The sequence below is a fragment of the Falco biarmicus genome, chromosome Z, assembly GCF_023638135.1.
Source record: "Falco biarmicus isolate bFalBia1 chromosome Z, bFalBia1.pri, whole genome shotgun sequence".
NCBI lineage: Eukaryota > Metazoa > Chordata > Aves > Falconiformes > Falconidae > Falco > Falco biarmicus.
Genome location: NC_079311.1, coordinates 19,701,670 through 19,726,732, shown reverse-complemented (window position 1 = coordinate 19,726,732; position 25,063 = coordinate 19,701,670). Strand labels below are relative to the sequence as shown.

Sequence of the window (25,063 nt, the reverse complement as noted above, 5' to 3'; positions counted from 1 at the left end):
CCTAAAGGACAGAATTTCTTACTGCAGATGAATCATCATGGAGAACTCATCCTCATGTGAGCAGAAAAGGTATCTGCACCAACTGAAGTAGAACAAAAAGCCACTGCAGGTATTGGTATATAATAGTATTTCCTTTCGCCCTTTACCCTTTCAAAGATTACTATCTGAAAGAAAACACTGCAATGAGACTTAGCCTTTCTTCACACGGGTCTTCACTCATGCTAGAAGGAGACAATGTTACGTAAAGCCAACACTTTCCAAATGCTGCTCCGCCCCTAATGCTTGTGGAGGGTAATAGAAGATACAATTTCAGTGACATTAACCTCTGTCAGGGTATATTGCATTATTATTACAAAGTCTTATTAAAAAAAAAAGTACATGAAACAATTGTAAAATGCTTATTTATCCAGCTTAAAATACTTTATTGTATCACTGCATTCTTCCATTTTACAAAGCATTTTAATTTACCAAGGTGACTCCTGAGTGATGAAGGACAGTTGTTTTTACAAGCAGCGCAGCCCAACAGGCTAGCCAGAATACAAATAGCCCTTAGAAATGCGGTGCTTGTAGGGCGGTGGGAACAAGCCTTAGAAGAGAGAGCATTTAAGTATCTCTGTCCGAAGTTGCTCGAGTTTACCTTTACTCTCTTGCCTCTGCTCCTCCCACATTTTACTCGGTTTTATATTCTCTGATTATGAATGCACTTGTCAACATCTAAAAAGCTGTTATCTGTGATTATTGATGACAGCTGGAAAGTGTATTGAACTCCTCTGACATAAACTAATTAAGAACAATTCCAGTGACTGGAAAGCATAAAATTCAGCACAGACTTCTCCAAAGCCAATACTAATAGACAGAAAGCTTATATAACTTTCACCATCCATTATTACTGCTCTCGTGCTTTAATTAGAAGACACATAAATGACTGAAGGGGACATACGTCAGTGAACTGCAATTTACTTTTTGGAGGATGGACATAATTGCAAGCCAGCAGGAAGACTGTAATGATTGTAAAAAGAAGAAGAGAAAATAATACTGTGCCATGATTAAAAATCACACTAATTTACATGACCAGGTTTAGTGCTAACTCAATTATTACAGAAAGATAAAGAACTGAATTCTTACCTCCAACTGCCACAAAGTCTCATGTCCAGGCAGCACCTTATATATATATATATATATACATAGAATTAATTAAAACCATATAAAGCACACATTGCAATAAACAGCAGACAATCTTGCTCTCTTCTACATTAAATAGAGTATATGCACTGTCAAGAATTGCACTTGTATATTATAAAGCCTCCTTATTTGCTAGAGAATTTAGCGAGATCCCTAAAGAGCTATCTGAGATGTCTGGCAAACAAGTGGGGTTTTGCAGTCCAAGGTAATGGTGCTTACCTCTGGCATAGAAAAAACATTCAAAGAAGGTGTCCTTTGCCCATGGCAGGGGTGTTGGAACCAGATGATCTTTAAGATTCCCTCCAACCCAAACAATTCTACAAAGCAGCTACCCTGAAAAAAAAGGCATGTGGTGTGCTGCTGCTGCACTTCTCTAGGTCCTGTGTGAAAATGGATGTAACACTGTACTAGTACTGTTGCTGCTGGATGACAGAAAAGGTCTCCAAAAACGCCCCAAATGAAAGAGCTACAGGTCGGTTTGAAACATGAGCCCCCAAACCAGAATGACACCATTCCAGATGAAAGGAGCCAAGAATCATTCAGACTGCATCAACCACCTGCCAAATTGCCTAGCATTCCCTTGCATGGATTCAGACACTTGGTTTTATCACTTGTTTCTGAGAATACCACTCTTAAAAGCTAGCAACCATAAATAGAAGGCTTTCACATACTATGGAGAAACCAAAACCTCCGAATCACTTCAGTCACGTATTCAGCATAGCAAAATGACCTTACCTTCAACAGTAACAGGTTAAGTTACTAGTTTGCGTGAGCTAACCAGAACACTCTGAAGGTAAATACACTGGTGCAGAGATGAAACCAACATGCCAAAATCATTAATAATGACTATTCAGGCCACAAAGCAGATGAAGAAATTCAACATCTGAATTACGCTCCTAGAAAATGAGTCTACCACAACACTGAGAGGTGAGCTCAATTAGCCTTGCGAAGGAGAGCAAAGGGAAGAGCCTTTTGCAGTAAAGTAGGGAGGACGTTCCGTTCCACCCAAGGTTAACAGCTGTGACCAAGTCACGGCACAGAAAAAAGCTGAAGTCAGGCTAAAGTGTAGGATGTATACACTAAACACCAGTGTAACTTTGGGGTGTACCTTCTGTGTTTTTAATTAAGGCCAGTATTGGGGATACAACTGAAGCACGTGGATTTTGTGTCCAACTGAAACTATGCTGGATAGAAATCATCACATGAGTACCTATAATTGATACGGTTCTTTTGTCCTCAACCCACACATTTAGTAAACTGATGTTCTTCAGTAGAATGAATTCCAACCTGTTAAAATGCAACAGATTTCAACAGTAACAACTTTGCTTGCCAAAAAATTCTGCTTCCCACTTCCAAAGCAGAGGGAAAAAAAAGTGCATTAGCAGTCTGATCCCTCCTCATAGATCAGTGCTTGAACGTTTTAGACAACCTATGCAGCTGTGAAAAAAAAATAAAAATAATCTGTTGCAAATTTTCAAGACCATGTGACCTACAGTAAATACTGTATTCTTAAATGGATATATTGATAATTCTTTCCTAGACTCGAAGTTAGTTCCTCACAGTTCATTTTTCTTAATACACATATTTTTATGGCACTATATACAGATTTATAGAGAGGAAAGATACATGTAGAAAAATTTTTTTTTTTTGTGTAATATGTGCATGCATAAACATTAAAAGGTGCAATCAATCTGCCTTTCTCATACAATTTCTTAGGAGAAAGTAACAGAAGACACCTTTACCTACTTGTCATAAAGCTGCATGGTAAATAGAAGCTGGGCAGTACAGGCAATGATTATGTTGTACTGATAAACAGAAATGACTGCTGTGAAAAAGGTAAATGTTAAGTGGTTTAAGGTCATTTCCTCAATCATTTCCATTAGATGGTCTCTTTTAGGTGGTGAACATCACACTTGTTCCATTACCGCTCTATTCATGATCTAATTCATGTAAGATACTTGTTGACATACTTCAGATTCATATTTCTCTGCCTGAATCAAAGCATAACTGATAGTACAGCTGTGAAGAGATACATTTGTGCAGAATTTGACTTAGTATTACAAAACGTAGAATTTCTCCTCAAACTGTCAAAACTCATCTGTAGCCCCAAAACGCTCTTTAATCACTACAGTCTACTCACACAGTCAAGGCAGTGATGCACCTCCCAGTTTTGAGGAAAAAAAAAAAAAAGAAAGATAAAGAATTTCCATTCTCTAAGGTAAAGCAAAATGATTTTGTCATTCTGACCAAGGAGACAAGTCTTAGACGCCCTGAATTCTTCAAAAGGTATCAACATAAAACAAGTCTGAACGAGAGAAAAAGATACTGAGCACACAAAACATTGGTCACAGTGGTGAAATCAAATTTCCATGTGACAATCACTGGTATAAGGGCATACTTTCTTCAAGGAAACATATAGCCACAGCTTATTTCTGGCCATAGGTACAAAATGAGGAATTCACTCTTTCCCTCCTGACATGATGCTGCCCCTCATGAGAATGAATCTACATGAAGAACAATCTGGCTACAGTGACAGCCTTTGCTGCAGTGTTAATACCTCTCAGATTAAAAAGTTTCCCCTAAAGAATTAATGCTTATCACTTTCCATGTAATTTATAAAAGTAACATATAAAAATGACTGTCTAAATAAGGTGGGCAGTGCTGAAGTTCAAGATTTTTTTTCCTGTACAGAAAAAATACATAGTGACAAGATGCAAATGAAAAAAAGTGGCTTCCATCTTCCAGTTGTTTTAATGGGATCATGACAAATTAAGACAAAAAATAATGGTAATTTTAATAATAAACCAGCTAGATTCATAGAGATTAGACAGCCTACCTAATGCAACATAAATGAAGACTGACAGACATAGAAGGAGATATCTAAGAGGTGTATTGGTTTAATTTTCATCAGAATTAATATAGAAATATATGCATCTTTGTAAGAACTACATACATTTTATTTAAAGGCATGCAATGAGAAAAGTATGATTCCCTACCACTGCTGAGCAATAAAAAAGGGCCAATATTAACAATTATGTTCATTTCATTACTTTCTGTCTACAGCAATTAAAACAGCTTGTATATTAGCAGTATAATGAATCAGTACATGATATTAAGTAGCCTGCAAATGCTTCAATCATTGGTTCTGAACTAAGTTTGTGTCTTCTGAAGTTCTTCACTGCTGTAGTAGATGATCAAGCGGTTCAGAGCTTGGCATAATCTTTCAGGATCATTTCTAATTTCTGGCTCAACATGATGTTCCCCTTCACTTTCAGCTTACCAGAAAAGAATGCCTACAAAAAGCAGAGGAGGGGGAGAAAAAAAATATTCAACTGTCCGCCCACAATTCAAAAAGCTGCTAGAACCAAACAATAAGCCAAAGGTAAGTGTGGTTGTTTAGTGCTCCAGAGAAAGCACTTCAATGCACAATGAATATTGGTGATTAGTTATTAACAAAACATCATCCAAGTTAAATTTTAATAGCATCCAGAATCACAGTTTTCTGTCTAGAGTGCAGGCAAAGGCCAAGTCTATCACTCAGGAAAAAAAACTAAACACAAACCAGCTATAGTCTCTTGGTGTAAGACAAACTTCTCCACAGCAGCTCATGGAAATACCTCACCAGGGCACAAAAATAAAGCCTGCAGTCCCCCACTCCCTATATATCTATACATCTTCATATGAAATGAGAAAATGGAATGAGAAGGCCATTTAATGAAAATTAAAGGCCTAATGAAAAGGTCAGCTACTCAAATTCAGAACAAATCCAAACAGGAACTTGCACAATGTATGTACATGCACATTCCCAAGAAATGCACTGGTTTTATATATAGCATATTGCAACAAATAGGAACTAAACAAGATTTTGATGTGTTTGCAGAATCATAGATCAACCAGTATTTTCACTGAAATGCTGGTATATTACATTTTTATTGTCCCTACTTCAAAGAGCTGTATAGGCTGTTTCAATCTAGTTTTTCTACCATTTTTTTAAAACTACTTCTGCTTCGCTGTGGCTTTGCAATTAGAAAGCTGTTTGAAAGTTCGGAAACAGCACGCTTTTGCATAGTTCCATTAACTTGAAATACATTCAAATAAGAAAAGAGAGCCAGCAGAAAAGAATTTGAATAGATGTTTTGAGCTTCTTTAGATGAAAAACTTCACAGAAACTCAAATACTAATGCCTGAGAACAGATAATGTTCCTGAATTGCAACCACTATTCTTTAGCATTCTGAAGATTACACATCAATATCTTGTTTGTTTATGCTTTACGCCTGCTATATATAGAGGGTCACAAAGGATTTTACTCATGTGGTATACAGAACTTATAATAAACATGTGCCATCCTTGCTAGTCTCCAAATTTACAATCAAAGTCTCCAACAATAACTGCTTGGGATCAAAGAAAAGGAACTATTTCATGTAGAATGACCTTAATTAAAGTTTTAATTTGTTCAGTCTTTAATTTATAAGCTCACATATTAAATTTATGACAGTTTAATTTACTTTTACACAAGGAATTTTCATTAGTAAAATTAGTAGTTTTAAACAGTTGATTAGTCCAAGAAGCTAAAAGTGCAGACTTAGATTACACACCTTTTTAAAGAAATCTACCCAGTGTGGTGAATTTTGACCAGTTTCAATGGATCTACATGCACGCACTGAGATTTCTCTTTGCTGCAGCAGTAGCAGTAAATCAGAATACTGCAACAAATACCAACTTTCTGCAACATGACCAATCAAAACAACCTGAATGATCAAATTGTCAAACCCTAACCTTACAAATCATATATTGTGAATGTCAGGAAACAAATAACCAATTTTCTACTGCTGGGCTCCATGTCATTTGAGGTATCTTTGTCTCAAGATGATAAAGATGGCATAAATTCCTCATCATGTCTTCTGACTAGTTCAGTGTAACGTAATGATGCAGTTATACCTCATCTGACTCTGGTTTGCACTGTGAAGACATCCAGTGTTGCAGATTTCAGAATGTAGTCATTAACCAGAGCTTGACTTCAGGCACATAATATGTCCCCATGCAAATGAGTATGTGTGTGACGCACAGGTTTTACCTTTTGGGGGTTGGTCTTTTGTTGTATTACATCCATGAAATCCTCATCCGAGAGAGTGAAGGTGGTATCAGCAGAACTTCTTGCAGGTCCTTGATACACTGCTCCAGAGCCATTTTTTAAGTCAATTGCTGAGAATAAGTGGCAAAGATAGTTTTATTTAAAAAATAAAGATAAAACTTTCAGTCTGAAGAACACTGCTCTCCTTATCTATTATTATAAAGCATCCAATCTAAATATAAATCTTGTTTAACAGCCACTTAGAAAATGAAAGGGTTTTAATTCTTCTTTAATGAAAGATAATAATTGAGATTATGATAGAAAGAATTCTTTTTCTACTAAAGGGGGGGGGTTTACAGCAAGGATTACCATCTGAAAATTCTTGCATAGATAGCAGAAACCATTTCTAAACAACACTTAAGATGCACAAGGTATTAATTAGTGCAATTCCTGCAGAAATGTTAAAGTTGGTGATAAAGCTCTAACATTTTAAACCAGCATCCTATATTCAAAGGAGGCAAAGGCGGTGGTGTTCAAATATGCTGCTGCATTTTCCCTGTTCTGCTTCTTGCAAAGAGCATTTAAAGCCTTGCCCAAAATGTCTTTCTCTTCTGAAATGCCAAAAATTCCTTACAGTGTCTGAAGCTTCAGAGTGTTCTTTTCCCACACCAAACGACCTGCCAAAACAATCTATTACAAGGCTAACACTACCACATATTGCATCATTTGTTTAGAAGAATATTACAGGAATGTTTTGGCAGGATGTGCTCTGCCAAATCATTCTCAGATTTTGCAAATTCCCAGTCTTTCCCTTTACACCTTTTAATCTTGGCCCGCCCCCGCCCCCCGTTTTTTAAGCACAAAATAAAATCATTATTCAAGTGGATGTTCCCATATGAACATGACATTTCCATAAGGACATGACATCTCTAATCACAGAATCATGGCTGCCTAGCCAATACTAGTAACGCCAGTTGGTTTCTCTTAGCTGACAACTTTTAACAAACTGGCCTAACTATGGAGACATTATTTCTCCATAAACTATCTCATGTGTATTTTTTTTCCAAATATTTTTTCTGAAAGAGTAAGGTGAACTATAGACTGGGAGTAGCTTTTGTCTGTTTGAGTTAAGTCTTTGATTTTCTGAAATCTGATCTAAGTAATATTTACCCAGTTACAACAAAACTAGAAGGGGAAGTAAGTGTACAATGATGCTTAGTGAGAAGTGACATACTGCATTATAATTACCCACTTCATTTAAGGTAAATTGTAATTTCAGGGACAGGTTTAATGGACAACACTAACTTGATGCAAAAAGAGGAGAAGAAAGAAAATAAATTACTGAGCACCAGATGAACAATCTATACCTCCTATGTTTGTGGGTAGGAGCTGTGCAACACTTTTTTTTGATTTGAAAGAGAAACTGCATAGTCCAGAATTGTAACAAAGCCTTTAAACATTGCTCCTGTTGGTTATGCAGGCACAGACTATTATTTTTAAAAAAAAATAATTATCATTGAATCATAAAATGCAAGCTTCACAGTGGATACCAGCTCCTCAGATTAAGTTAAACAAGTTTAACTATCAACATGCTTTTAAAATATACCTCTACTCAAATGCTAGCAATATTACGAACCATACCAATGCAGACAAACTGAGCTCCCTTTGAGCCAAATAGCTCTGGTCAGCAGCAAGCCCCACATATAAATTCACAAACCACACACACGGTTTTCAGGGAAGCTTACAATTCTTAATTATGTATTTTTAATTACTTCTGGACTTTAGAAATCAAAAGAGCATGAATCCATTCCTGTGCTTCATTTTTCATGCATTCATTTTCTTGGCTGTTGCCACCTCTCCCAAACTGTTCCAGAAGAGGACCCACATGCTCAAAGCCTGACATAACATCTCCCAAGACACAACAGACCCTCTTCTTCCTCTCACTAAGCACTGGCTGGAAAAGCAGTTTTGATATATCTCATTGATAATACCCATTCATCAGCCTCCGCACTGTAATGTTTAGACAACAAAAAGTTAAAATTAAAAAGGTTTAGTGACTCGGGCAAGTTCTAACAACTGCTGTATTTTACTCTGGATACAGTCCACACAACATTGTTACAATCCCTGCTCTCCATTTCCTATCCAAGTCTCAAAGGTATCAGTTATCAATCCATGTCTTAATTAAATTTAAGCTCTCAAAGCACAAATATGCTTGTAAACCTTGCATAATCATGGTTCCATGGGCAAAACTAATCTCAAAACTTGTTAGAAATTTTATTAAAAAACAAGACCAACCTAATAGTATGTCCTTTTCCCCAAAATATTAATATATCCTTTCCATTTCCTCTTTATTCTTTTTAAAGAACATTAAGATTTTTGCTGAGGAAGAAAAAAAGAAAAAGAAAGAACAGAGCAGCCACAAAAGAGATGAGCTCTGTAACAACATATACTGTCTTTTTCACAAAAACACGAAGGACCTTCTACTGTTACTCAACCCACCCCTTTTTTTTTTAAGCTTTATCATAAACGAGTTATGACATCTCCAATGCAAGCAGTCAAAAAAAGACAAAAAAAAAGGCACCCAAACCCTCAAAGGAAATAGCAGGAAGAAATGAAGTCATGAAACTTGATATGTAAGCCCTAGCGGGTGAATTCAGGTGAATCACACTGGAGAAAGTGTGATCCAAAATACACCATATGTTGGTATTTTTAAGAGGGAAAGGAACTCCCCTCCTCGTAGAGAATGGAAAACTAGCCCAAAAATTTGCTCATTCATTTTTTGTGTGGGGCTGAAATGCAGGGTGTGTGTGGGGGGATGAGAATTAGAACCATACGTGATCAGTTTTCTCACCTCCTGATGTACACCTAGCCTAGACTATTCAGATGACTACAGAGACTGAACTACAGCACTGGCACACAGACACATGGATGTAAACTAGCAATGAAAGAAATGAGCTGAATACCGGAACAGATTCCAACCGTAAGAGCAGAAAAATTCTAGCTTTCCAAAATGGCCAGACAGGGTGCCTTCTTGTAAAATACAACTTCATGAGAGAAGGCTATATAAAACAGCTGCCTGCTGTAGCAGGAAATGGTCTTGATGCAAGTGACCTGCATGTGACTTCTACACATCTCCTGGATACTGTCTCCATGGTCATAGCTACAGTCTCAACCCTGCAGGCTGCATGCTGCACTACAATTGCAGCATCCAGCTTGATAATGACATCGTACTGGTGTAGCTGTCAGTGCTCAGGTGGCTGGTGTCCTGGGCAGCTGGCCAGGCAACTACCTCCTGCACTGCTGTTGCAGCTTCACTGCTAGCAGTAAGAGATGAGTAGTCTGAAGGTGTCCCCAGTGTTCTTTGCTCCTGCAAACATGCAGCCTTCCATAGTTGCTACAGATAAAGAGCTCTTCTCCTAGCCATCCACATGGCTGATCCACTCCATACAAAAACAGAACTCTGAAACACAGGCATAGTACTCCTCAATACTGCGCGTAGCGACATAAACTAAAAGCTGAAGTCCCTTTTAAATAAAATCAATGTAAAATTATAGTACTACACACCTGGCAGAAAAGCAGAATCAAACAGTTTCAGTGAATGAAACAGCAGTTATCATTCAATTTTTTTTTTACTTGTATATGTGTTACATTGCAGTAACTAAATTTCTATGAATAATTATCATCCATAACATGCTGTTGTCAGAGACGTTAACAGAAAGGTCAAAAATACTATAAATATATACATATAGGCTAAACCACTAGACACTGACATTCTATAGCAGGTAGCCAAATAGCCTAAAAAACTAAGATTTGGGTCTCAGGTTTTGCTTTACCTTCGAAGAATGCCTTACCATTTCTAGGACAGAAATACTAAGGGGTCAGACTATTCTTTGTTTGTTTTGGTTTAGTTTTTATTCTGCTTTACAGAGGGTACGTAACTGCAATACAGGACTCAACCTCAATGCAAACAGAACAAAGTGTCACCCACTTTTCATTGCCTGAAGTCATACTGTATCATAAATTATTAAGCAGTTTCTCTGTAATTCGTCAGATATTCACAATCAACTGCATATAACAATTTTTCCCCAGTTCTCCTAACAAAGTTTTATTCTGAGAACTGGAAAGGAAGACAAGTGTCTTCTGCCATCAGCAGTGTCTTCAAAAGCATGATGAAAAGCAACAGATGGGTAAACTCTTTTGAGTACTGCTCTAGAGAGCCATTAACCATCAGCTAACAAATATCAATGGTCATGTCTTTTTCTATGGAAAGAGAAGCCAAAATAAAGTAAACACACACCCCCAAAAAAACCCCAACATATTTTATAACCATTGAAAACAAAGGCAATTGTTGTACAGTAATAAATACTTAGGAGAGAGCAATGCATGCTTTAGGTAGTGAAGCCAACTGGAGAAGTCAAAGCTGGGGGGGGGGGGGGTGTCTCAATTAGGAATTTTATTAAAAAATAAGAAAAGATACCTCCAGTACTGCTAAGCTTATTCCTTGGGGTTTGATACTGCCAAAATCTGTATTGCTTTACCTTCTTAAGGCAATTTTCAGCATCCTCTTAAATTAGAACAGCTTGCTTCTATAAAGAAATACCACTAATTAAGACCAGTTGACAGTGGCTGCAGTTGAATGTTGTTCAGACAGTGAATGAGCTCTCCAGAATTTCCTATACTGAGTGCAAGATCAATGGTTCTGTATCTCCCCATGGCTTCACACTATCCAGAGAGAACTACTTAAAAGTAGTTCTAACGAAGTTTGCTAATTAAACAGACTAGCATTACCGGTACTAGTGCTACCAACAAGAAGCGTCTCTGTAACAATAAAAACTAGTTTCCATTCAGAAATCCCACTTCATTGAAAGTAATAAACAAAAATTTGGCTTACTGCAGAGAATAGAGATCAAAAGGTTACAGTTGCAATTAAAACAAAACACTGAGTATAAATATAAATTTAGAAAAACCCTTTTGGTTCCTGAAAGTTTGGAAAATACTAGAACAACTGTGTACATGAGAACAAATTTCAGAGCAGTCCCTAATACTGCTGCTTTCTCTCATCTGCTTCCCTCCCAGATCTCAAAAGGCTCAAGGACATTAGCAGAAGATGCTGGAGCTACAATCATTGAGTAAGACAGCAATGAGCTGCAGGGCCCAGATTGTTTCTAGCGCTGCCAATTGCTGCAGCTTTCACAACAGCACAAAGCTGTGCAAAAGTGACAAGTCAAAAAAATAAGAGACAGGCCAGCACAACTACATAACAAATTTCATAAGGGAAAGAGGCTTAGCAGGTAGTCCAAGAGAACTATAAATACTGCCTGTAAAGGCCCGGGATGCCCTTTGAAAATGAGGTCTAAAAATAAGATAAATAATAGAACAATTAGGTTATGCTGGGGGATTTTTTGATGCTATCTCCTCACATTTCAGGTGTTTCAGAGATAATATGTCAAGAATTTTGACCATACATTGAAGGAGTATGTAGTATTTCTTCACAGGAACTGTCTTCTAAATTAATTTCAATGTAATACTGTGTTCTTTGCTTTATTTTAACTATGCATGTTATGGGATCTAGCTCTCAAAACAGCAACTTTACTTTTAGGAAAGAGAGAAAGATAATTAAAAAATTTTATAATCTAATTTAGCATAACACCTAAGAAACATTTAGAATTATTGTACACAGAAGATCAACTAATAATCAGAGGACCATATTTATATGTAGTATAAAGAAGTGCAGTTCTACCAACAGAGTTTACTAATACTAAAATCTGAAGTAGGTTTGAAACCACTCAGAATAGTGACACATAATTAAATTCAAGCTACAGCAAAGGTTACATCTCACAATCATCTTCAGTTTTTAAAGTAAAAAAACTGTCAAAGGCTAGAATTTTTATTTATGTACAGAAGCTTACAAACCATTAATAACAGAAAAAGTCAAGCACTTGAGTCAGTAGATGGCATTGTCAATGTTACATATTCTCAATTGGCTGTCATTGTTTGTGTGCATTACAAAAGTCTTGGTGATGACCATACAAAAATCTGTCAGAAATCTCTTAGTTTATCGACAATACCTTAACTGTAAGAAAGCTGTCTTCCTCTGAATGCAAAGCCACAAACTACTCTCTTCTTCCACATTCACCATGCAAAATAAATTATGCTAGCATCTGGTAGAAAAGACAGCACATAATGATGCTTTTGAATACTGAATAATAATGTATGCAAACAAGAAAAAAAAAAAAAGCTGACAATTGCTCACAAATCTTGAATGCTTGCCTCTGGAAGGTTTTTTTTTGCCTTGTGCTTATTTGGGTTTGTTTTTTAATGACCAGAATAGTGTTTAAAAAAATCCCCAAAACAAAAATTCCATCATGCAGATAGAGATACCTTGTCATTAGAAATATATCATTATAGTTAATTGACAGCAATGGTATTATGCTATTAATCCACATAAGGACAAATTGTCAGAGATGACACTACAGTTGTCACAACTGCTAACACTGCCAGTGAGTTCATGTAACTATTTAAATGTTTTAAATTAGTTTAATATTTCAATTATAATAAACATTTATTTTTAATTTATTTTATTTTAATATTAACCAACTCCTACTTTATTCATCTTTTAATGGCTTGAAATTTCAAAGACATACAAAAATATGCAGAAAACCATCAGATGACACCGGAAGTTCTTTGAAAAAGTGATATACAAAGGCAGTACTTGCCTACCAACATTCCTGAGGAGAAAAGTAAGCACGACTTTCTACAGGCACCCTTCTTTTCACCCAGATACTTACATCCAGTCTTACATGTTTACTACACCATAAAGACTACAGTAACGCTAGCCACTGTTTTGACACCTAAACTTGAAGGAACTCACCACACTATATAAAGATTTGCAGTTATCTTTTACAAGATTTTGGAAATGTTTAATTTAAGCTCCTAGTAGTAAGATGTTTAAACTCCACCGCCCTCCACCCCACAGGGAGCTTTTTAAGTAGTTCCAAATTCGTATAAAAGTAAAGATATTGTTCACTGCAACAGAAGCAGAGCAAACAAGACAAACAGAAGTTCTATCTATTTATTCTTTATTATATATAGATTATTAATATATAAGAAAATTATTAATATAAATTATATATATATAATATATATTATCTATTATCTTTAGCTAGGGAAATAAGCAGTGGAAGAAGGCACCACTTTCCTGGAACTGCTTCAGCAGAAAACAAGAGAGGACAAGCTTTGACTGAAAACCAGAAAAAGCTGACTCTTGATTTACTCAAAGCAGGGGTACTCTCTCACTCTGGATACAATAGTAAAAACATCCACCTGTTTCCCCACTAATGAAACCTGGTCTCAGGAGGCATGTAAGGCCACTGCTCTAGCCTAAATCTTTAAGTGTGCCTGTTTTGTGTTCAGCAGTTTGCACCTTAAGGTCTTTCTAAATGAGAAATCCTATTCATGTCTTGAACACTCCTCATCAGATTTTTCTTCCATTGATTTATCCTGCCATTCTTTGACCATATGTAATACTGAGTTTGGTTGACAAACAAAGCTGTTCCAAAATCAAAAACAGTGATAAATTATCTCGAAGACAGTTTTCTGCTTGTTATTATAAACGTGACCATCACTTATATGACGTTTAGCTATACATGAAACAATAGACATGACTGAGGTAATGTGCAGAGTGATTCTCTTAACAAACACAAGTATCCACTTCAAGTGTTCTGGAGTTTTAGCACTCCTAATGTATCTTCTAAAAATGTAAGCAGGAACACATGAAAGACTTCATGAGCCTTTTGTCCAGGTTGTAAGAATGCCCATCATTCAAATGACTGAGTGCAAAAGTGAAAACTGCAGACGGTAAGAATGATCAGGAATGAGTTTTAAGACAGATTTGAGTTGAATTACGCAGTATTTACCACCCCTCCCATTTTGATGTATAGATACTCAGCCTGCATAATTTATACAGGTGTATACAACATATTGATTAACTGCTATCCAAATGAAAACCACCCATTATCCCTCAAAATTAGCTTAAAAGGTAGTACATGTAGAACAGAACTATCTTGATCAATCTATGTACGATATTTTTCTTGAAATGTAACAGCAGCCTGCCAGACCGCTACTCGGAATCTCTGCTGGTTAACATTAGGAAAAGAGAAAGTGAAATCACAGGTTTCTAAATCTCTCTGTAAAAGTATGAGCAGTTTCTTAACCACAATAACCATTTATGGAGAACAGCCATTGCAAAGACAAAAAAAGTCACAGTGTGTGGGACAAAGCACAATGCAGACCTGATCGGACCTATCAGCATGTCAGTCTCTCTCCCCAGCCTGTCAAAGGGCAGCCTACTTCATCTGTATCTCCACCACAACTGTTCTGACTGGATCCAACCATTAAGATCAATTAAAATGAAGCAGTCTACGTGACAGACTTGACCCCAAGACTTGCATTTCTCCAGAAAAATGCAAATGGAAGTTACAACCTGCCTATGGTTTATTCCTTTAGAAAAACTTTACATTCTACTAATAGACACAATGATTTAGGACACCTCAGCAAAAAAAACCCACCCTAAATAATTCCAAAAAACTGTATCTAATTACTAAAATTAGACCGCTTTTTGTAAAAACACATGTCCTTAGAAACTTAGCACAAAAGAATTTAAGAGGACAGGTTTCCTGAGTAAGCAGTTTTGCCCCCATCAGATAAATGCACATATCTGTATAATCCGCTTTACCAGGAAACAATTCCTCTCTGACCCATTGCTATTACAAGCTATAGCCTCTCTTCATTAACCCAGTCCCATGCTTAAACGAAGGGGTAAGCATCATTATACCTTCATTAAACCTTGACCTCAGCAAATTTGAATGGAAACAGATAGGTCTATATTTTCACTGAAATTACAAGAACAATAGAGTAGAAATAAACACTTGGTTTAGATCAATTAGTGTGTACATCACCAGCAGATTAATTACTGTAACACAGAGCTCCTAGTAGGTTAATTTAGCCTGCCTTTCTAAGTGCAGTGGTGATCCATTCCGGAAATGTAAACAGAAATGCACTGAAGATCTTTCCAGAGGATGGTTTGCCTATGCATATATCTAGATAGGCAAGTTACAGAACTACATTCCTAGAACGGTCAGTAAATGTCATTACAAACACTATCTGACCTCCTTGTCACTTTTGCATTCATATTTTTAGGTCCCAGTGATGCTTATGCTTATGCTTACTTTCAAGGTACTAGTTTAATTAATTTAAAAATAGAAGTATAATTAATCACACCTCATTAAAAAATGCATCAGGGTATAATATAAAAGCTACAACTTACTCCACTGCATTGCTGTTCTTCCATCTTTAGTGATGTCCCATTGGAATATGGCATTTACTTTCTTTACCAATTCATTTCCAATCTCTTTTACACGACGACCAATTTCTTCAAACACAAGGTCACTCTGCAGCCCTGAAGTCTTGAAAAAGGAAGTATAAGAATTTAAAATTGGAACTCCATTTAAAAAGTTCTAAATATGTCTGTTAGTTCAAGCATTGTGTCCAGGAGAGTCTCTACTCCAGAATTATTAAATGCAATTGAGATTTCTTCCACCACAAATAATCACCTCTAGCAACTGTCAGCATTAAAGAGTACATTCAAGCAGAAAATGCTTCGTGGACTCTTCCTTAGGAATTATTTGAAATGCTGCTTGTGCAGTTTTTGTCATTTATCACTACAATTTCAGATATGTTTTACAATTAGGGACTTAAGGGCTTCTAAACTGCCCTTTATTCCCCTTGGAGGATAACCACTGGCCCTTTCCCCATGGTGAACAGCATATTAGTTTTTAGAACACAAAAATGTTTTCACAAGTACATTACTTAAACTTAACATGGAAGAGATTCAAAACATACTGCACTATGAACACAGTCAGACCTCCAGTGTAGACACACAATGTGTTTATCATTTAAGTGCGGGACTAGCTACATTTACATTTTCAACTTATCCAAACAAGCCTTATTTTACAAATCTTTCATTTTTTTCTTTAACAAGTATTCGTACTGGTTAAAATGCTACACTTTAAGAAGATGTTCCGTGACATTTTTCATCTAACTGGACTTGGAGCAAAGAAGCTCTCATAGCTTTAGCTGTTCTGCTGTACCTACCTGCTCACCAAAATGCAATACTCCTTACGCTGCTGTCTTGCCACCTCTTCGGTTAAGCCTAACATTCTCCATTATATAACAGAGTTCCTGATGACATCTGAATTTGCCAATCTTCACTCATTCAAGCTACTTTCCCCTGGTGGATATCTGCCTCTGTCAGCAAACTTCTGCCAAAGCACTTTAATTTACCAGAGTAAGCCTAAGGAAAAGTAACTGCTTTGCCCATATTAACTAAAAAATCAAAAAACTCTGTAATTATTTCACTGAAAAGTTCTAATGCTTGTATGTTTGAACTTCAAATGCAGACCTGGCAACAGTGCAGAATATCAGAGGACTAAACACTACCAGCAAAAAGAAACGAGTTCCAGGAATATATCACAAGCTTAATATGAATATAACTATCTCAATACTTAATAAACTTTGAATGAACTTATGAAACTTAATGAAACATTGAAGTTTCATCCCTTGCAGGCAGGAATCAATGGGGAAAAAAGATATAGTTTATTAAGGCAAGCACTGGTGCACCTGTTTCTTTTGGATGACATTAAGAACCCCAGACATCCTCAGCACTGCATGTACAGTTCTATCTTTTGTGGCAAGTCCAGTACCCAAGGCTTAATGCATACATGCATAGGATTTTTTAAAATATGTAAAGTACATATTGCGTGTTAGGCCTAATGACATGCACAAATAGCCATGAAAGCATTCTTTCAAAATGACTCAATGAAAAAACTGTTCTCTATAAGTACACTATCTCATTTTCCTTTTTTCTATTCTAATGCCTTCCTGCCACCTTCCCCATGTCTCTCTGAAAAATCTAAGAAAGGTCACACAATTTTACAACTTACACTGAGTTTGATCTTTTACACCCACAAAATGAAAACAAAATGTTCGTCTTAGAAGTACAGCCCCAAATTATAGCAACTAATTTCAATCTTAAGTTATGCAAGTGCTCAAAACTTGTGGCCCTCACTGGTGCATGCCTCGCTTTTTTAGTAATATATAGCATGATGTTTATCCTGACAGTTCGACTGGCAGCAAGCACATAGAATTTCATCAGCCTTCCTGTGTATCTTAAAATGTCTGTATTTTTCCCCTCAAATAGATCCATGAACCTCTGTATCTTAAAAACAATGTGTTTACATCTCTGAATTCATACACTCATCTAAGTACTGCAAATTAGACTGGTCAGTGATCTAAGTATTTTTCCTGTGTTTTTCACAAAAACAAAGCCTAACTATGCTGCTTTGCAAGTTAAGACTTCTGCTGCTTCCCCTTACCTTCAGAGGCTCCCGAGCAGAAGGCTTATCCAAGGCTGGTACTATATCCACATAGCCCCCTGCAATAGCAATTTCTCCAGTCTCTTTGATCTGTGGTGAGGGAAAAAAAACACATTAAAGTAGTAACATACTTGCAAAAGTCACAACAGAAGGGCAACCAAGGAGTCCTCCTTACATTTTAAAATCAAAGATTAAAGAAAAAACACAAGAGTTCCAGAGTAAAAAAAAACCAAAACAACCACGCTATAAATGCATTGTAACCTTCAGGCAAGCTAGCATACTATGTTTTGCAAACAGCTTGTGGGAAAATTACTTCGGGGGGGGAATTAGAGAAAACTGGGACCTAACAGAAGCGCAGTGTTACAGGAAGGTTTTTAGGGTAAACCATCACTTTCAGGATGGTTGGCGTGCACAGGACCTACTTTACCACAGCTCCCTAAGCAACACACCCTGCCATCCCAGCACCTGCTGATAGGAGTAACAGAGGGTGGAGCCGAGTGGAGACCCCATGGCCAGGCTCTGTGGTACTCCCTGCAGGAAGGGGGACCTGATGGCACCACACAGCTGACAAGCTGCACAGCAGTTCCCAAATGGAGACTCTGTGAGATATTCACTGCTGAGCCAACCACTGTGGCAAAATTACTTTCCTCAGATGAAATAATCTCACTGTTACACTAACACACACCCCCATCGCAGAGTCACCTGCCTCCAAAGTACTACCACACCTCACTGGGCACGCGATACCAACAAGTAACAAAAACATGTATGACTGGAGTCACTCAAGCTCCCCCTCAATGCGGTCCTGGACTGAAGTAACTCCAAAAGGGTGGCTCTAAAGTTGTTACTTCTAATCAAGGGAGTCAGCCCTGGTAAGGATGAGAAACAAAGAGCAGATAATGAAAAGATCTGAGTTGTTGCAGATAGAAGACTTCAAGCAAGGAAACCTCTAGCTGTAAAAGGAGACAAGCTGATAAGGTGTTGCAGTCCACAGACATCAACCGAAAATTAGATGAAAGCAGAACAAAGCTAATTGTGGTAGTGAGAGATCGTGACCTCCGACTCAAATAGCCCCCCCCCAAAAGAGGGAAAAAACCCCACTTGTGGAGCACGCGTAGTTAGTGAAGAACTTCAGCAGTGCTATCTGAGGATGCGTACTAATTTGCATTAGAAGCAAGAAACTTGTAACCAATCCTGTGTATGATAATGAATATGCAATGTACTATGAAGCATTAAAAGTAAGCAAAGCTGGGGAGAAGTTAGGGAAGACTCCACCGTAACTTCTGGGATCAGCTGATGGGCTGAACTTGTCTCCTCCCCCATAGGAACGTCTACTGGGTAAGAACTTTATTGTATGACTAACTCATGCTAGCCATTGTTGGGTGTATTGTTTTAAGCTTGTTTTGCAGTCAGTGTATTATCATTGACAATGTCTGAACCTTATTCTGTCACAAACTTGTGTTCTGTATAATAAAAACATTCAGCTGAAGTTCATTTTGTGTAAGTCTTTGGAGATCTGAGTAGTTGATATAAGGGATTTCACTCAGTGACACTGTCAGTGTGGGTCCCTGAATAGGTCAGTCGATTCACCCTCCAATACAGTGGGCTCTCAAAACACAGGTAGTGGACAGACTGGTCAGGCACAGGGGTCTTGTCTTTCTTGGGAAACTGACAGGCTGATCAAACATAAAGGGCTCAAGGACCTCTTTTAACATGACACAGCTCCTTAAACAAAGTAATTATTTGCTTCTTCATAAACTATACCAAAATATATGGCTGTTTTTCTGTTCACAAAATGGTTGAAAAATCTCAATTTATCTGAAAATTTACCTTCAGTGTTATAAGTTACTGTTAATGCTACCTCATAAATAGTTCTGAGAAAGGCAGTGTTCTAAAATGTTTTTCCTTGAGCCAGATACGCAGTTGTCAAGAGTTCATCTAGACAGTTTCATTACCTCCACATGCCTTACACTGCAACTTGAACTAGAAAAAAAAAATTAAGCATGTAAAACCAGAAAGCTTGGAAGAAGAAAGACAAAAACCACCTGGATATCCTTCTATCTTAATTTTTTTTAAATAGTTAACTCGGAGAAGAAAATGGGTTTCCTTTAGCATTGAGTCTTTAAGGGATCTGACAAACCATTCTGACTTAGGGCAGCAAACAGAAGATGGCAAAATGACTCACCGACAATGCATACAGAGAGTTATATGATAAATAGCCAAAGTGAAGGAATATCCAGTATCACAGCCTAGCTTATTGCACAGGTAAAATTAATTCAGAAAGACTACATAGTAACAATTACTCAAATCATGCCTAACAGCTTATCACCCACTGCTACTGCAGACAATGCTGAAAATGGACTTAAACCAGCACATCAAAGTTTGATTTAACCAGAGTTTACTACAAAGACGATACTTTGTTTCAGACTAATCCAATACGCACTAAGAAAAAGAATTCTGCATAATTTTTAATTGTTGAAACAAGATAGTTTTCTATAATCCTGTTAAACATTTTAATTTCTCTCTAAAATGTTACTCCACACTTATGGAAAAAAAACTGTAGCAAAATTCCCCCAAACTCTACACATTAGCAATTACTAAATCAAGCAAAATAAAAATTCCAACCTTTAAGCACAACAAAACATCCCACTCTATTTACAAATTCCAAAGGACTTGGAAGTACATAATAAATTCTGCTAATTTATACTCTACATGCAAACCCTCAAAAGTAAATAACCTGAAGTCTGGAAAAAGTCTGTCAGGTCAGGGCGGTAGTACTTTTTAAATATAGCTACACCATCTCCAATACAGTTATCTCTAGAGCTCATCTGAGGCACCAAATTGTCTTGTTTCCTACTAGTAACCAGAGATGGAGAGTTTGTACATAGTAACCTTGATGTTGTTATTCAGAAATTCTATAGCTGCCAACAGTCATCGTGTGTGCCAACAAGATTTACCTCCTTCAGTCAACTTTCATTCCACAAAGCTGTATTCCTGTGGAAAGTGCAATCCTACAACTTTAGGATGACTCTCCTCACTTGAATTTTCCTGTCCAGTCCTCCGCAGCTGCAACTATCCCTGCTGCTGTTCTCACTAATCAATAGCAGGCCACTTTTTTACATAGACGGGGTTGCAAAACTTCGGCCAGCCAAAGGACTGTAAATTGCATCTGCATAAACCAACATATATTGACAAATACCTGTAGCAAATCACAGTTTAAGAAAGTGACAGTATCACAGGATGCTACAACAGAAGTGATAGGGATTTACTTTTCACCTCCACATGGAGTATTTTACTCTTAGTTTCCAGTAAGTATCCTACCAAGTGTAGGAGAAGATTACAGGATACCCACACAAAATGCTAACATGCCAAAGAAAACAGAATAATGCAAAAACTGAATTTATAACAGTGCAAACTGTTTTACTGTAGCTATTCTCCACAGATGCAGCTCAAATTTAACTCAGTTTAAGCTAAATCTGGGGAGGTTTACCTGCATAAACTAACTCTCAGGAGCTGACTTAAGATAAATAAATGTTAAAAAAGATGTATAAACAAGCTTATGACTCGCTGCAGAAAACAAGTACAAACTATGCTGACCTGGGAATGACTGGTTTTTGCTCTTCCACAGTGAACAAACACAAAATGCAATACAACGAAATGAGTTCTCATATTATTTAAGGAGTGTATTAAGTCCTATGCACATAATAGTATCTTTATCGGAATCTTAATGACACCATAAAATATGTAAGAATATTTCATTCTGTTTGCATATTTTTTTTTTACAAAACCTTCTTCACTAGTGTGCTTGATGAGCCACTTCCCTTCATATACCCAGTCATTCAGCCAACACATCTTTCTCTAAAGCCCACAACAGTGAGTTCGTTCTGACCTTGGTCTGAAAATGGATTCTATTTCCTTCCTTCCACATGTCCGTCTGTAAAGTTTGCCCTGGATAGACTGGTTTTGCAAAGCGAACCTAAAAAAAAAAAGTAAAAAAAAAAGAAGTAGGGGTGTGAACAGATCTGTGATATGTACATGCAAAACTTAAAAGCATAGGGTCTACTGAAACAAGAAAAAACAAAGAGAAAAAACAGTCACCTAGCAATGTAGAAAGCCTAAATATTTAAGTAAACACACTTGAGGCATTAAAATGCATGCAGCAATAAGTAGAAGCAATTGTGGGAGTAAAGATGGTGCAAAAGCCTTTTCCCACCCTAAAGTGTTGTGGCTTTTTGGCACTAAAACCAGAAAAATCAAGAAAATTAACTGCAAGGAATGAACACACAGACCTTGATCGCCTTGAATCTGTTCACATCATTATTTGCAAACTGCTTCAAAACGTTTCTAGCAGCAAACCCGAAGGTACATAGTCCGTGAAGTATAGGCTTCTTAAATCCTATTTCAAAAAGTAACATTTTAGCACTTATAATATTACGTGTTTGCATGTTGCTTCTATAAGTATCTATATTTTATTCATAGTATTTTTCCTCCTTTTTTCTTTTTAGCCTATCTCACTGAAAAACTGCCTGTTACCATTTATTGTTTCCTCTACTTTGAGGCAAGGGAAAGTGCTCACTGAGAACTGGCACTCCAACAACGCATATGCTATGTAAGACAAGTAAAATTAGTCCCTGTCTGTAGAGGTGACAAAACTAAAAACTAGGAGATTGGCTCTTTTAGTATACATGTATAGGCACACCAGACGCACAGTTACATGAAAGTATGGATATCAAGGGTAAGAGGTATTTTAACGATTAAAAAGTGATACTAAGATTATTTGATGCTTCCCATTTGTAATTCCTACTCGTGGTTGCCAAATGTCTTCAAATATAGTACACATTTCAAGATTAACTTTTCTTTATTTACAAGTGGAAAAAACCCTGAAAAGATTTCATTTTGAAGGCATCTAACAAAAAAGAAGAAAAAAAACCTACAGTGTTTTTTTTTATACTGACATTTTAGGTCAGGTTTCCTCACACTTCTATGGTTTGGAGCAGGAGCTCAACCTTGGCAGCGGATAATCTTTGTATTAGCACTGAATCTTTTTCCAGGCCTGTCAACGTCTGACAAAACAAAGCTTTGAAAACTGGCCTGAGATTTGCTGAAGTGCAACGGTTAAGTTTTAAAGATGCTGCTTGTACTGAGTATGTTCTGACCCTTTAACAGGTTGCTCTGACCTGACAGGGCATATGAACAGTAACAGATCATACTTGCAAGAGCTCATGGATTCGAAACAGGTCTGTCCAGCTTTGGCTGGGAAAGCAGTTGCCTTGCCTGGAACTCATCTGCCACTCTCAGCTGCCAGTCTGTTTTTACTGAGCTCTAAACAACTCTTCATAGCATCTACACAGCATGAAAAGTTGCCCAAAGGGACAACAGCTGCAAGAAAAAAGCAAAAGCAAAACAACCAAACAAAAAAGAGGGGACAGGAGAAAGTCTAGCCTGCAGAGAATCGAAAGATGTAGAAAAAGAAACCACCTTCAAGACAGAGACAAAAAAGCCACTGGGACTCAATGCTTGGAAAGATGGGAATTCTGAGACACAGCCCAAAGGGAAGACTATCAGGAGTGAGGATGAGAAACAGAAATTTTGACTTGTTAAGTTAGGAGACGAGATATGACAGAAGGACAGGCTAAAAGGAGCATGAGTCTGTTTTTTTGCTATAAGTATTCCACTCTGATCATTCTGACATTTCTTTCCTGTAAAATATTTGAGTATGTACACTCTTAACAGCACTTTCTTTTTTGTACACTGTGCACCGACTATTTCTGAAAGCAAAAAGATAGCATGCAGTCAACTCTAAAACACATTACTGGCGTTATAACAATATCAGTACTCAGTATCTCTCACACAGAATTTTATAGGGACATTTAGCTCTTTAAAAGTTTAGCTCAATTCACTATGCAAGAACAAAAACCCACCACTATTTTCAGAAATCAGAAACAGACAAATATATATGGTCCTATTCTCCCCAGTATTTCCTTTATAAAACTAACGCATACTCAAATCAATAAGGCTATCAAGTTGCTTTTTCTCTAAAATGAAAACAAAGTAAATGTTGCTTTCACTTACTGATATCTCGGAAATACAAGCTACAGGACTAAAGGCACAAGAATATATACAGGAGGTAGCATATCTCCTCTGAAAAATTACCCACAGGAAGGCTTGACAATAATCCTGGAATGACCTGAGCACATTACACTGAAAGCTTGCTTCCAGTGCACGCTGGGTGACAGCGAGTAAAACAGCACGTTTACAGAGATTAAAGACAAAGTGGTGTGCGAATATGCCAAAAGAAAAAAGCTTTTGATTACTAGAAAAAAATAAGAAAAAACTTAGACTCATTTTCTTCTTTGTTTGAACCTGCATTTAGTATAGGTATTTGAGTAGCCCAGTTCCAAAATTCCAGCGTAGTGGTTTTCAGCTCAGACATAGGGACTACCTCATCTACAGAGTTAATTTCATTTTTCACTGTGTCTGAGCTACCTGCTCATACAAAGAGCACTGGAAGATTTCTAGTCCTCTGCTTTTGTAAGGTTTTTATAGTTTATTCTAAACACTGGAGTTTCAATTACAAACATGTATTTTTCTCCTCCAGCATCTTCAAGAGTAATTGGGTGATTCCATCTAAATATTTATCCAAAATCATGAGCTGAACAAACACACACAATGGTTTAATAAACTGGGAAAATCTCTTTATGGACTTCGGTATTTGATTACTGTTATTTATTGACAAGAATTTACAGATAATCATAGAAAACACAGTTAACCAAACAATTATGATGTACTTGCAAAAGGACACTGTTGAAGTATGTTAAATCTAATTTGAACACAGAAGCACAGCTCTGCTCTATTTATCTTTGTAAGAACACCACACAATGATAGTTCTATATTAAAAAGTCACCAGAAAACTGAAGACCAATCATTGCAGACCAGTATTTTCTTGTAAAGTTTATGATGATAGAACACATTCCAGAAAATTTCTTACATAAATCAAATTGCTGTCTGCCTGGAGTAATCACATTATACCATTAGCAAGGCCTGAAAAAAACTTCAAAAAATACCTTTACAACATAGATTTAAGAAAACAGAACCTTCTTTAGGGATTTCATGTCTGCAAGAATCCATTAACATAGCCTATGGTCTGTTCCTTTGGCACGTAGCATTATATAAATGAACAAACTACCGCACTAGCAGTTTTATAGCAAAGAAGTGCTAGCAAACTGCCTCTCCCCTGCTCTCCTGAGATTTACTGGGATCGAGAAGACTACACAGAAGCACAAAAAATTCTACCAAGGCCAACATAATCTCAAAATTAATTAGATGGAAAGAATTATCTATCAAAGAATTTATGGAATTCCTTCAGAAGCTTTTGGTAGT

The 25,063-nt window shown here is 37.0% G+C and overlaps 1 protein-coding gene across 1 annotated transcript in view; it reads right to left on the bottom strand.

Annotated features, from left to right (window-relative positions):
• Positions 1-4,055: 4,055 nt before the first annotated feature.
• The window catches only part of HSD17B4 (hydroxysteroid 17-beta dehydrogenase 4), a 68,010-nt gene continuing 47,002 nt past the window's right edge, over positions 4,056-25,063 (bottom strand). Inside the window, exons 19-24 of the mRNA XM_056323996.1 lie at positions 21,973-22,079; positions 21,573-21,659; positions 17,687-17,776; positions 15,580-15,718; positions 6,258-6,385; positions 4,056-4,475 (exon numbers count right to left, since the gene is read on the bottom strand). Of these exons, the coding sequence (XP_056179971.1) occupies positions 4,386-4,475; positions 6,258-6,385; positions 15,580-15,718; positions 17,687-17,776; positions 21,573-21,659; positions 21,973-22,079 (641 nt within the window). The 3' untranslated portion in view covers positions 4,056-4,385. The remainder of the gene's footprint in view (positions 4,476-6,257; positions 6,386-15,579; positions 15,719-17,686; positions 17,777-21,572; positions 21,660-21,972; positions 22,080-25,063) is intronic.